The sequence below is a fragment of the Achroia grisella genome, unplaced genomic scaffold (genome assembly GCF_030625045.1).
Source record: "Achroia grisella isolate CSIRO2021 unplaced genomic scaffold, CSIRO_AGI_Agris_v1 utg149, whole genome shotgun sequence".
NCBI classification, from domain to species: Eukaryota; Metazoa; Arthropoda; class Insecta; order Lepidoptera; family Pyralidae; genus Achroia; species Achroia grisella.
The window spans coordinates 2417475-2431698 of NW_026712644.1; the positions used below are offsets into that span (position 1 = coordinate 2417475).

The following is a 14224-nucleotide window of genomic DNA, read 5'->3' on the forward strand; positions in this document are numbered from 1 at the left end:
TTATTGTTAATATTAATTCGGAAGTTTGTCGAGTGTAAGCTGTTTATTGTTGTAACCCATTGGTGTAGTTGTTAAAGTGGCTGGTTTGTTGATTTATGGAAATTGTAATAATCTTTACGTATTATGAAACAAAGTCGTCGTCGATGTCTGTTTACTTATATCTTTTAAATTACGCAACGGATTTTAATGCAGTTTTCAGCAATAGATAGAGTGATTCAAGAGGAAGGTTTATATTTAGAGATATTATTATTTCATTGCGAAATAAATAAAATATAAAGAACTATATATAATAGTATTATATCATTACATAGTATAAAACAGAGTCGCTGTCGCTGTCCGTCCCTATGTATGCTTAAACCTTTAAAACCACGAAACTGATTATGAAGCGGTTTTTTTAATAGATAGAGTGATTCAAGAGACAGATTTATATGTATAATAGATGTACAACCGTGCGAAATCGTGGCGAGTAGTTAGTAATATATAAATTATAAACTCAAATAGAATAAATTCTCTTAGACAGATATCAGGTATCTTAAGCGTCGTTTGAGTGCTTAAATTATGTCTTACAAATAAGGCGAGGAGCTAATTCTCAATTACATTAAGTTAACTGCATACACCGTCATTCCGGGAACGGCCTACACGCTTCGTTTCTGTTCGATGGCCGCCCGCCCCTCGACGCTCTTATAAATTTCTGTCTCTTCAATACCAGAGACGTATTTAGAAGGATATTGTAATTTTAATTTAATTTATTTGTTTCTATGCAAAGGTTGAAAGTATGTCCCATTACTTTTCAACTGTTGATGACTCAACAGCATCTAGATTTAGTCGCGAACGCGAATAGGTTAATCTTATTAATATTATAAACGTAAATATTCATGAATATAGATGTATGTTTGTTACTCCTTCACGCCAAAACTACTGAACGGATTTTGATAAAACTCTACAGTAATATAGCTTATACATAAGAACAACATATAGACTATAATTTTCACGCAGTATTTACAGTTAAGCAGTTTCACTGCGGGCAAAGCTGGTACCTAAGTTGAATAAATCGAGATTCTTAATTGTAATTAGAATTTAATAAGTTAATTGAACTTCCTTGTCTTTTTATATGTTATAATTTTAATTTTCATACTGCTTTCTTGATATATGATAGCGTAGCGGCTTTTGTATTGATTTGCATCCTTATGTAAAGTGCGAATACTGTAACTACCATATAGTAATTTTTGTAGCTGTGACGTGGTCGTGTGGAATGAGTAGTCATGCTCACTAAAATGTCCAAAACACCCATTACCGTCCGTCAGAACGTAATGAGGCTGTAGAAAATAAATAAATAAAAAATAATCTTTCATCATTAAAAATACCCCTGAATGCGTGTCTGTGGGGGTGGAATGCTCGGTATTTAAATTAATCCGGTAAGGGCGGTGCATCTCGCTACAGCGGCGACCCCGCGCGGCGTCGCGCACTTTTTGTGATCTGTATCTTCGCGTTATGAGAAAAGCCCGGCCAATTGTATAACTTGAGTGGAATGGTTAAATACATACATTCTTTACGTATCACTAGCGACCCGGCTTCGCACGGATGCAATATAAATCTTTGAATTGTATGAAATCGTGAGTGTACTTTAAAATATCTTTATTAATCCACCTGATGGTAAGTGGTAACCGTCGCTTACCTATACATATAAATAAAATTGGAGTGTCTGTTTGTAATATTGAAATATCCGTTTTTTACTACATGCATATGAATATGAATACGGTACATACACCAAAATAATATTTTTTAGAATTTTTGTCTGTCTGTCTGTTTGCTCCGGCTTATCTCTGAAATGGCTGGACCGATTTGACGGAACTTTTTTTAGTAGGTAGCTGATGTAATAAGGAGTAATTTAGGCTACTTTTACATTTGGAATAATAAAGTTAAATTCCACGCGGACGAAGTCGCGGGAACAGCTAGTATACTATATAGGTGGTGGTGTATCGGTGCTACCGTGGCAGATTACCATCGTCAGTGCCGTGACCACATCCATAGACGGCCTCGGTGGTATAGCTGTTTAGCACACCGCTTTACGTCCGATGGTTGCGGGTTCGATTCCTAGCACGGCACACATATGTAGTCATGAGCCATACTGTTTGTATCGGTCTGGGTGTCTTCTATGTATAATATGTATGTATTTAAAAAAAATCTATGTATTTTTATCAGTTATCTAGTGCCCATAACATAAGTTTTAGCTAGCTTAACTTGAGTTTAGATGGTGCTGTTGTAACTGTTCTGTTTGTAACGGTCTGGGTATTTTCTATGTATAATATGTATGTATTTTAAAAAAATCTATGTATTTTTATCAGTTATCTAGTGCCCATAACATAAGCTTTAGCTAGCTTAACTTGAGTTTAGATGGTGCTGTTGTAACTGTTCTGTTTGTAACGGTCTGGGTATTTTCTATGTATAATATGTATGTATTTAAAAAAAATCTATGTATTTTTATCTAGTGCCCATAACATAAGTTTTAGCTAGCTTAACTTGAGTTTAGATGGTGCTGTGTGAATTGTCCTGAGATTATTATTATATTATTAATATAATTTACTAGTTTGAGCGACGAAATAACTAGCGAAGCTTCTCGAGCCCCTTGTTCTCACGGATACATTACAAATACTTGTATTTGCCGGCTTGTTCTATACTATAACACGCATGTATTATATCTAGGTACATAAACCTTCCTTATGAATCACTCTATGTATTGCTAAAAACGTCATTAAATTCGATTGCCTAATTTAAAAAATATGTTATTATGAACAGACGGCGACTTTGTTTTATATATAATATGTAAAGATTCTGTTCACTATTTTCGCTCTTGCGACTCCACATCTCATCTTACTAATATTATAAACGCTAAAGTTTCTGAATATGGATGGATGTTGGTTACTCTGTCACGCAATTCGTCTGGTAAAGCTGTAAAAGCCAGCTGGACGTAACAACATTAGGGTATATAGGTAGTCCGAAAAAAAAACACAAAAGCTACTGAATTACTTAGTTTAATATTTATTATTTGTTTGTTATTACTTTTTTGTTTTTTACATTTACAGGTTTTTTACTACCTATGTAAAATTACATATATATATATATATATATATATACTTAAATAAAATTCTCGTGTCAGTTTGACCGATTTTTATGAAATTTTATATGCATATTCAGCAGATCTGAGAATCGGCTACTATCTATATTTCATACCGCTAACTGATAAGGGTTGTCCATCCCTAGACTTTTAATTTATTTTATGGACAAAATATTTTTTTTTTATAATGTGGCATTAAAAAATACATACAACCCTCTATTTTTACTCTTCTATCACCAACCCCTATTTTTTAATAGCGATTTTAATTTATATGACAAAACAACGTTTGCGGTGTCAGCTGGTACATATTATACCTACATAGATACATTAAGACATCATACTAACTAACATTTAATTAAATACTTCCTCTCCCCAACTGTCATAGATTAGAACTAAACTCCGGTTAATGGAGGTCACGGAGTTACGACTTAATCCGATCCTGAATACATTATTATCATCATTACGGAGACCCCGTTTAAAATGACCATTGATCGGTAACTTTAAGTAGTTGCAAACATTTAACTAATTTAATCCGCAGGGTGGACAGACAGAGAGAACTTTATCTTTTATAATTATATTACAAATCAGTTCATTAAAATATTAATAATCTACACTCCCGGATTTTCGATCGAGCTCTTTATTTCGATTGTCTGATTTGTAGTTAGGTTTTGTTGACCCAGCGTCGTGTAACTAGTTCTATGTTTCTTTTTTATTTCTTTATTTAAATACTAGTGACCAGTCCCAGCTTCTGACAGATAAATTGCAAATCTTTGAATTTCTCGGCTTGTTCTATACTATAATATACATGTATTATTACATATAAACTTTCCTCTTGAATCACTCTATCTATTGGTGAACTACATTAGGATCCGTTGCGTAATTTAAAAGACAAGCGAACAGGCAGCTGTGACTTTGTTTTATACTATGTAAAGATAATTAAAGTTATACAAAATATAATTTAAATCTAAAACTGTACCAACACTACGTCGTATATAAAATTCACATGCCACAATGTTAGTTGCCATACTTCTCCGACACATCTTACCGATTTTTATGAAATTTTATATGCGTATTCAGTAGGTCTGAGAAGCGGCTACTTTTTATTTTTCATACCCCTAAATTGTAAGGGTTGTCCATCCCTAACATTTTTTTTTATAATCTAGCATTAATGAAATTCTAAAATTCCACCCTTTTATCATGTTTTAATAGCGATATTAGTGCTTAATTTTATATGGCAAAAATATATAATAAATTTATAATTTTTATATCTTACACATCTTATACTTATTCTTACACCCTGCTCTCATCATTCTTTAAAACCATGTCCTTGAGACAACACCGTCGGTCCCTTACGTCGGATATATTTCCTGTTTTTATATTCGTCGTCTTGAATCATTACATTTCTCTTCAAATAGTCATCTTAGAAACCTCAATAGAACGTCATTTATTTTTGAATCTAATGTTTTATACTTTGACGTTGGCAAACAATCATATACGGCACAGATTATAGTAGACCATTACCATAGCCTACGCACGCTTGAAACACCAGGGGTGTCAAGTGCGCGTTGCCGGCCCTTAACTCTTAATCGAACACACAATAATATATAAGCACTCTCATATATTTTTTTTTCACACACATATCCACATATACAAACTCAACAACTGTACATATTGTATACTAAGATTTATATCCTTTCAACAAGTTTTGTAATAAGTAATTTATTTGTTTAGTTTAAGTTTCGGCACTGTTTGGTCTTTTCTATCAACATATTGTTATATTATATTACTTGTATATTTATTGACTGTTATGTGCCAAAATAAAATAAAAAAATTTAAGAAACTTATAAACCATTCTTAAATATTTCTGTAATCTCTGAGAAAACCTCGGCAGGTAGTTCATTCCACAATCTAAAAGCTCATCTGACACTGCACTGTACGAGACCACTTAAGAGCTGCTTGTGGGGTTGAATTCATATTCAATCAATCCCTATAATATAGTTGAGTGCAATGATGACTGGCTCATCCGTCATACTCGTGAACGGATGCTGCTTGTGGGGACTGGTCTGTTCGGGTTACGAACACTGATTACACTATTTGCTTTTGCAATAGCATATGCTGGTAGTCTCTCTATTCTTACAAATTTGAACTTAAAAATGAATTTGCATATTATTGTAAACATGTACAACATTTATTTGAGAAGAATACGAGCCGAGTTTCTTGTTCTGTTCTTCTTCTCTCATCTCGAAATCATTCCGAACTGACGGCAGATTTGACATATCATAAGAGTCTGTAATAGACCTACATGAATAAAGATATTTTGAATTTGAATTTGAATTCATACATAGTTAAATCATCCATTAAAAATTCCAGGAAATTAAAACAATATTTCTAATAAATAAGTATTTATTAATTTATTAAACATAAGTACATGTTACATTATATTTAAATAATTTCCTTATATACAAACGAATTGAATTTAAACTATTTAATAATTTCATTAGGCAATTACTATATATATGCCTTTTTTAACTATTTTGAATACGTAATTAATATACAACGTGCTACCAAATATGCATTTCCTTGTACATTTATTTATACTGTATGCGGCGATCAAGCATACGGCTAATCTGATGGTGAACTGTTACCGTAGCCTAGAGACGCCTAAAACATTAGAGGAGTCACATGCGTTTGCTACCCTTAAGATACCATAGATAATATAAGAGGCGATTGTTAGTATAAGGGTAGTGTCCATATTGGTAGCAGTATACTATGTCAGGTCGACCACCACGGGGTCACCTTTGGTAACTGCCATGGTTAATTTATAGCAAATTCGCCAGGATTGGATAACTGGCCGATTTCATGCTCTTATCTTCCTCCATTGGTACCTCGCGTACCTCTTGAAAGAACACATGCTGTAATCTTTCATGAACATGTATATAGTATTGAATGACATTTTTATACAAATGGAATGGTCAACAAGCGGCCCACCTGATGGTAAGTTGTAACTGTTGCCTATTATACATGAACAGCAATACGTACATCACGTTATCATGTGACGCCCGTGATATCACTCATTCGTTGCCATTCCAGAGTACTAAGATGTCACGCCTCTTACCCTGTAATTTCACTGTCTAATCTGCACCCTACAACCGAAACAGCTTACAAAGCAAGCTGCTTGGCGGCTGGAATAGGTGAGACTGAGATACTCAAGATGAGTTTTTACAGTCAAATTTACTTACAATAATGGAAGTTGGTAATTAATTTGATATATTCGCGTTTTTTATTAATGATTAGGTAATTGAAGCAAGTATAAAATTAAAAAAATGACCTGTACAACATTCAAAACAAGTTTTGTATACATGTCATATGCTACTTACTACGAGTGAGACAAGACAAAGAACAATAGAGAAATAATAATAAAGAACCCTGGACATCTAACACAGCAGCAGGGCTTGTATTATGGGTACTAGAGATAGAACAGATATAAATAATTAAGATTTTTTTTAAACTACTACATAATATACATAGAAAACACTCAGATCGATACAAACAATCATACTCATGAATACAAACGTTTGTGCCGTGCGAGGAATCGAACCCGCGACCGTAGAAAGGAAGGCGATGTGCTAAACAGCTAAACTGTGAAGCCTATCTTCTAGATGACGTAATATAGTTAATTAGTGTATCATTTATGACAAATATCAATTTTTTTTTTTCAAGATACTGAAATAGCAAATTAACTCACGGTCCACGTGATGGTGAGTGGTAACTTCAATTTGTTTCCGTATGTAATGTCAGACACAGATTTTACTATTATATATTAGCAACCCGCCAACTACGCAGGCGTGCAATTATTCTGACCAACTCTCCAATTATAGAAACACCGATAACAAACTAATCCAAGAGATGACGGTAACATTTTATCTTATTTATTTATATTATTTAATATTGTAATCTTTTTATGTTATTATAATGAACCAGCTTATGACCCGCCTGATGGTAAGTGTTAACCGTCGTCAATATACATGAACAGCAATATCATCACGTTATCATTCCAGAGCACTAAGCTGTCATGCCTCCTATAAGGTGTAAGAGGTTTAACTATAGAGCTGGAGTGTAGTAGAGTCCAGATGTTGTCTACGCTGCGCAGACGGTGGAGTCCAGAGGTTGCAGGTGCAGCTTCACATCATCCGATTGCAGCTCACCCACTAGCTCGCGGAGTCTGTAGAGCAGATTTCAATATTTTTACTTAGTTACGATTTGTAGTATTTGAGAGATATATATTTATTTTATTTATTTATTTCAGGCTACTAGGCCCATATCATAAATATCTTATAAACTAACATACATAAGAATTAATATTGTAAAACTAATATATTGATATTGTCTGTGTGATCACGGCACTGACGGCGGCAATCTGCGACGGTAGCGCCGGTACACCACACTCTTCGGACAGTAGTCCTCCTTCATGAAGGTGGGCAGCATGTTGGTGGGGATTCGGGCCACAAACGCCTTGAAACTCGCGTTGTGGCTCGACTCCAGCTGCGTCACCCTCAATGTCAGGTTACTCTTGGTACGGATATAATCGACAATGTCGACAATGTTTATATACAGGGTTCTGGTTAGTTTACATTATTTCTGTCAGATTTCACTATGAGACCCTATCCTAAATCTAACCGTTTTCGAGATGTTTGAATTTAATTGTCTTCTTTACAAAAAAATCCCGATTTTCGATTGTTTATTGATTAATAATTTAATAATAAATTATTATTATTATTAATGAGTATACATACTTGGCGAGTTGGCTGGGCGTGACGTAGACAGTGTCAGCTGAGGGGGCGGAGTCAGCCGCTGGGTACTGCAGCGTGCCGACAGCTAGCGAGCGGCCCGACAACGCCTGAGGAAAAAACAATAACCCGGCATAAATGTAACATCCTGTATAAATCACATTAAGTAGAGATTGCGGTTTTGGTATTATATTATTATTAGGCGGAATAATTATCTATCTTTATATATAATTAGTCAATTTTATTTTATCCGAATTTTATGACCCGTTTGTTATATTTACCCGTGATCATGGCGATTGAAACACTACCGAAGTTAATAAAAATAAAACGTGATAAGATCAAGAAAAATAATGACTGCTTCAAATTTATAACAGTATATAGGTATCTTTATTCATAGTATAAAACAAAGTCGTCGTCGCTGTCTGTTCGCTTATATCTTTTAAACTATGCAACGGACTTTAATGCAGTTTTAGACAACAAGTACAAAAGAAAAAAGATAGAGTAATTCAAGAGGAAGGTTTATATGTATAATACATGTGTTATAGTATAGAAGCCGAGAAATTCAAAGATAAGTAAGTTAGTATATATTATTAGTAATATATATTATCTGTGGTCACGGCACTTACGACGATAATCTACCACGATAGCGCCAATACACCATCCCCTATATAGTATATATGCGACGGCGACGGTTACCCCTTACCATCAGGTGGGTTAATGCTTACTACTATTATAAATGCGAAAGTAACCTGTCTGTCTGTGTCGCTTTCACGCCAAAACTATTGAACCGAATCAAATCAAATTTGGTCCGGGCTCTGAGAAGGGACATAGGCTACTTTTTAATGTGAAAAAAGGGTTGTAAGGCGTTGAAAGAGGAAATGAAAGTTTGTATTGAAGTATCGTCATTAAAGCTAGAAGCTACGAACTTATTTTTTAGGCTATTGATTAAATATATATATATTCTTTATTGCACTTTTAAATACAGTTCTAAACTTAAATATATACAAAGTGAGCAAAGGTGGACTTATCTCTAAGAGAGATCTCTACCAGTCAACCCAACAATGTGGCATAGCTAGTATTGAGTAGGTAACACCTGTGCAATTAAAACTATTATGTTAAAATCTCCAAAAGATGAAAAAATAAAATATTTAAAATTCAACATATTAAATAAAGTTCGAATTATATTATAATTATAATAAAATATACAATAATAAATAAAATAAACATTAATAAAAGTTATATATATATATATACATACATATACAATTACTATAGATATCTACATATATTACACAAAATACAAATAATAAAATACATGATGAAAAATCATACTAAGGTCGATAAATAGTACGATTTCAACCTTTTCTTAAAACAACCGATTGATGGACTTTCCTGTATCTGTACTGGTAGTTTGTTCCATAACCGAGCATTCATAAATAAATATGACATTCAAAATTTGTAAAAATGTCACCCTTAAGGGGTTAAATAAAATAGTCGATGAAAATTAGTAGTAATTTTGAAACTAGAACAATTTTTTTTTTTTGTTAGATTATGCAATATTTTTCTTTATTTGGTCAAGGTCACTATTCCACGCGGACAAAGATATATCACAAGTATTAAAAGATATTTTGATTATGAAATACACTCACGGCGGCTAATTCAGGTGCTGGAAACTCTGCGAAGTCTGCCTCCACGCAGCGCCAGGGTCGGTGAAGGAGCAACTGGTTCTTCACCTCAGCTTGTAGGGCCGTCAGTCGCTCCTGATTATTCATTAAGACATATTATTATCATAATATTTAGAATAGAATATAATACAAAATCCTTTATCTATACATATTAATAAAATTGAAGAGTCTGTTTGTAATATTGAATTAACAGTTTTTACTACATGCATATAAATGTACCGTATATATGCATGTAGTAAAAAACTTTAAAAAACTTTTTTTAGTATATAAATGTACCGTACATGCACCAAAATAACATTTTTTACAATTTTTGTCTGTCTCTCTGTCTGTTTGTTACGGCTAATCTCTGAAATGGTTAATGTAATAAGGGGTAACTTAGGCTACCTTTATTTTAGAAATTTCTTTTATTTTATAAAAATAAAGTTAAATTCCACGCGGACGAAGATGCGTGTACAGCCAGTTTTAAATAAACTTTATTTATGCACTTTTGAATAGTCACAGTTCCTTCTTTTAATCTAGCACTCATTCGGAAAGCTGTCTCATCACAAGAAGATAATAATAATCAAAAAATTTCTAACATCCTCAATATAACATCTTCACATAGCGCAACCTCTTCCACACTTGGGTAAAGCCCGTCAGTTGTCTTAAACAACTGAGTACTATACTACAGTACAACAGCTTGTCTAGTGCCCATAACACAAGCTCTGCTTGGCATGGCACTAGAGAACGCATTTTAAATTGTTTTCATATTATATTTATTTATTGACTAGATGGCGCTGTTTAATTGACCTATATCATTATTATTGTCAGATAGAACAAGAATATGCCGTTCATCATTCCAAGTCATAAAGGTATACCTCTAGTTGCCTCCTGACTTCCCTCTGCTTCTCCTTGTGCTGCTGCAGAGCTCTCGCGTACTTGCTGGGATCCTCAGGGAACTTCACGAGACCGGACCGGGCCACGAACAGAGTCCACTCCTGTTTGATTTCGATATATATTTGAACAGTTTTTTACCCTATTCGTTCTGTAGATTTTGCCAAGTCAAGTGGAAACGCCACTACACATCCTATGTGGTTGTAGCCCACTCATGCTTAAACGAAATATTTCTTTTGGAAAGTACACTCCATCCTGAGGAGATAAAAACCATCGCTCCTAAGAATATCCTTCAATTCTCATCCATGACGTAGATAGTGAACTTTAAAAAGGGCGAGCACAATAGATCTATGCGAGACGCAGTGTTACATGTCTTACCACAAAACTTTCACATTTCCTATTTTTATTACTATCTTAAATAATTTAAATGAAATTTGGTACACAGATAGTATATCTAAACCCTGAGAATGGGGGGGAAGGGAATTGTCAGTAATGTCGATTGATAACCCCATTGCTAGCAATGTACCATGTCAGGTTGACCTCCACGCGGTTCCCCCTGGAAATCATCGTGTTAAATTCCTGGAGAATTTGTCACGATGGGCTAACTGACCTGACCTCATGCTCATCTTATCATCCTCCACTGTTGCCCCGCCAACATAAACTGTTAGCGCAGGCGGGTGCACCATTCCATTATGATCCATAAAAAAAAAACCCTGAGAATGGAATAACGATACTCAAATTACACTTCTATTAAAACCATAACTTTCTAAATCTGTATAAACTCTGCTGAAGCGAGCGTAAACCACAGGCCACAACCACAACCACAACCGCAAAGTAACCACAACCGCTAAAGCACTGAGTACACCAAAGAAATTCATTAAAAAAAAACCTGAGAATGGATATAGGTTACTTTTTAATACGATAATAGGGTTGAAAGGCAAAATGAAAATATATGGATTATATGGAAGTAGCGTTATTTTTTATGCTACACGCCTGAAACTTATTTTTGGGCTATTGATTAAATATAAGTAAATAGAACATTCAAAGTTTATAAAAATTTCACCCTTGGGGGGAACATATCGTTATTTATGAATGATGAAACATTTTTCTTTGGCTCTTTTGGGTTATATTATTGAATACTAGTTGTGCCTGCGATTTTCCCGTTAACTTTCAATAAAATATACAGCCTATATGTTATTCTGATGCATATGCTATATTACTGCAAAGTTTTATCCAAACCCGTTCAGTAGTCTTTGCGTGACAATCATCCATACTTATAAACTTTCGCGTTTATAAAATTTATAAAAAATTTTCATTATTTAGTCACTATAACACGCGGACGAAGTCGCGGGCACAGCTAGTAGTTACATAAAACATATATATACTAACAGTGTGTAGTGTTGCCAGCTCCTTCTCAAGTACAGCAGCAGCCTGTCTCCTGGCGCGAGCTGCGTCAGCCGACGGGTGTTCCAGCGGCCGAAGGTTCCTGATGGTGGCACGTTCAGCTCGCCTGCAGGCCGCCACGCGCGCTGCCCTTTCGCGTTCCACAGTCCTGAAAACATTTTGAGGTTTTTTTTTATAGATGATAATGGTCAAGATCGCTAGAAGGCGTTGGATGCGAGCAGCGACCGATCGTCGTGGAGATCTTTGGGGGAGGCCTTTGTTCAGCAGTGGACGTCCTCCGGGCTGCGATGATGATGATGATGATGGTTATGATGATGATGATGATGAATTAGTGCCCCCGTCTGCGCTAACAATTTACACTAGCGGGGCACCAGGTCAAGATGGTTTCCAAGGGAATTGTATGGAAGTCAACCTGACATGGTACACAGCTACCATTGGGGTCATTAGTCCACATTACTAACAATCTTTTTACCCTCATGATGATATAAATTTGACCGGAGTAGACATTGTGCAAAGAGTAGTTTCTTGACAGTAAATTTTCAGCAGGGTGAAGGTGATTCTTAGCAATATACCGTCTTAGGTTGAACTCCATGAGGTTCTTCCTGGTTACCATCGTGGTAAATTGCCATTTGCCAAGTGCTAACTGACCTGACCAACAACCAACCAAACCAACTGATCTGACCTCATGTTCACCTTATCATCCTCCACTGGTACTTCGTAAACCGTTAGAGCAGACAGGTGCACCATTCCATTATTATTGTTTTTTTTTAATTATGACTTGACTTCTTAAGTCAGAAGTCAAGTCAAGTCATAAAAAAAGCGCTATTGTGCCGGTTAATAATGAATGTTGAATGATGAGATATGACAGTAAAATAACAGGGTCCGGAATAGCACCCACGGTAGTCACACGACGACATGAAGTCATGTATATAGGCGACGGTTACCATTTACCATCATATTGTCCCATAAAAATAATTACATTAAAATTTTAAAAAATTACTCACCAACTTAGAACCTTGAGCTGATGCTGCAGAGCCTCGTTCACTTCACCAGCCACCACTCCTGGAGCCACCTTCATCGGTGCCTCTTCTATAGAACATTAAGTTAATTTAGTTATATTATATAAATTTTAGATACATGTTTTTTTTTATATATTTTATTATATTAAATTGTTAAGTTGTTACATTAAATTATGTAATGAACTTATTTTGCGATAATTATTATTATTTATATATATATATATATATATAATTTATATTTATTCAATCCCTATACACAGTTATGAAATATTAGTGCAAAACGAACATTAGTTTTAATAATAATAATAATATTACAATAAATTGTTTAATTAAAATTATAATAATTTATTTAACATTACATTATTAATAAATATAGGATTTTTTACAAGAACAATGTAATTAGCAACTTAACTAATAAATAGCATCCGACCGAATTTTCGATGATCGTTATCGGTCCAATATTTTTATATCGGCTACAAAACTATAATTTAAAAATATATTTTATTTTAATTTTGAAATAAAAATGATGTAACTGGCTGGTCAACTTTTTTGTTGTGGAAATTAAAAATATAAATTACTGACACAGTAAAAAAAATAACAGCACTGTGTTAATCATTTTAAAGCTGAATAAACTGTATGCTTGAACGTACCCGAATATTACATAGTTTATTTAAAAAAATAAAGATGTATGTACAATTGTTAAGACCATATCCCGGAGTCAAAAATAATAAAAAAAAACAACCTTGTCTCTTACAACAAAATAACTTTTATATGAAACTGTGTATGCTTTTTTTTAATCAATTTATGGTGTTTACACAGATTCAATTTTTATTTCATTCTCATAAGGCTATGAAAGGCAGAAAGGTGAATAATTGTGTTCTAAATTTGAAAAATTCAAAAGCCATAGTGGTACTACGGTTAATCATGAACATTCATGTACCAATACATTATGAATACATTATGGGTTGTATTACACAAAGGATAAGGTACAATTTCACTGTCACTAATACAGTGGACTCTGCATTTTTAATTAGGCTAGTACCAACTCTTATAGAACTTAGTGATAATTGTGTTCTAAACTTGAAAACACATTTAATTGATGATTTTTTAAGTAACATTACATTATCACCTTTAGTTCACATAAAATAAGGTACAATTTAATTCTGGTACTACTACGTCTGACTATTTTTTAATTTATTATTATTTTAGCTGATACATTAACAGCTTTATTAACCCAAACATAAGATATAATTTTATTAGTATCCAAAGAATATAGTCAACTAAGATAAATTCAAGCATACAGTTTAATGGTACTTATTAGTTAATGAAACAATGACGTCA

The 14224-nt window shown here is 34.0% G+C and overlaps 1 protein-coding gene across 1 annotated transcript in view; it reads right to left on the reverse strand.

Annotated features, from left to right (window-relative positions):
- Positions 1 to 6793: 6793 nt before the first annotated feature.
- LOC131840651 (dynactin subunit 1) overlaps positions 6794 to 14224 on the reverse strand; it is a 52318-nt gene continuing 44887 nt past the window's right edge. The window contains exons 29-34 of the mRNA XM_059188826.1: positions 12869 to 12953; positions 11850 to 12012; positions 10445 to 10564; positions 9552 to 9662; positions 7909 to 8012; positions 6794 to 7337 (exon numbers count right to left, since the gene is read on the reverse strand). Of these exons, the coding sequence (XP_059044809.1) occupies positions 7253 to 7337; positions 7909 to 8012; positions 9552 to 9662; positions 10445 to 10564; positions 11850 to 12012; positions 12869 to 12953 (668 nt within the window). The 3' untranslated portion in view covers positions 6794 to 7252. The remainder of the gene's footprint in view (positions 7338 to 7908; positions 8013 to 9551; positions 9663 to 10444; positions 10565 to 11849; positions 12013 to 12868; positions 12954 to 14224) is intronic.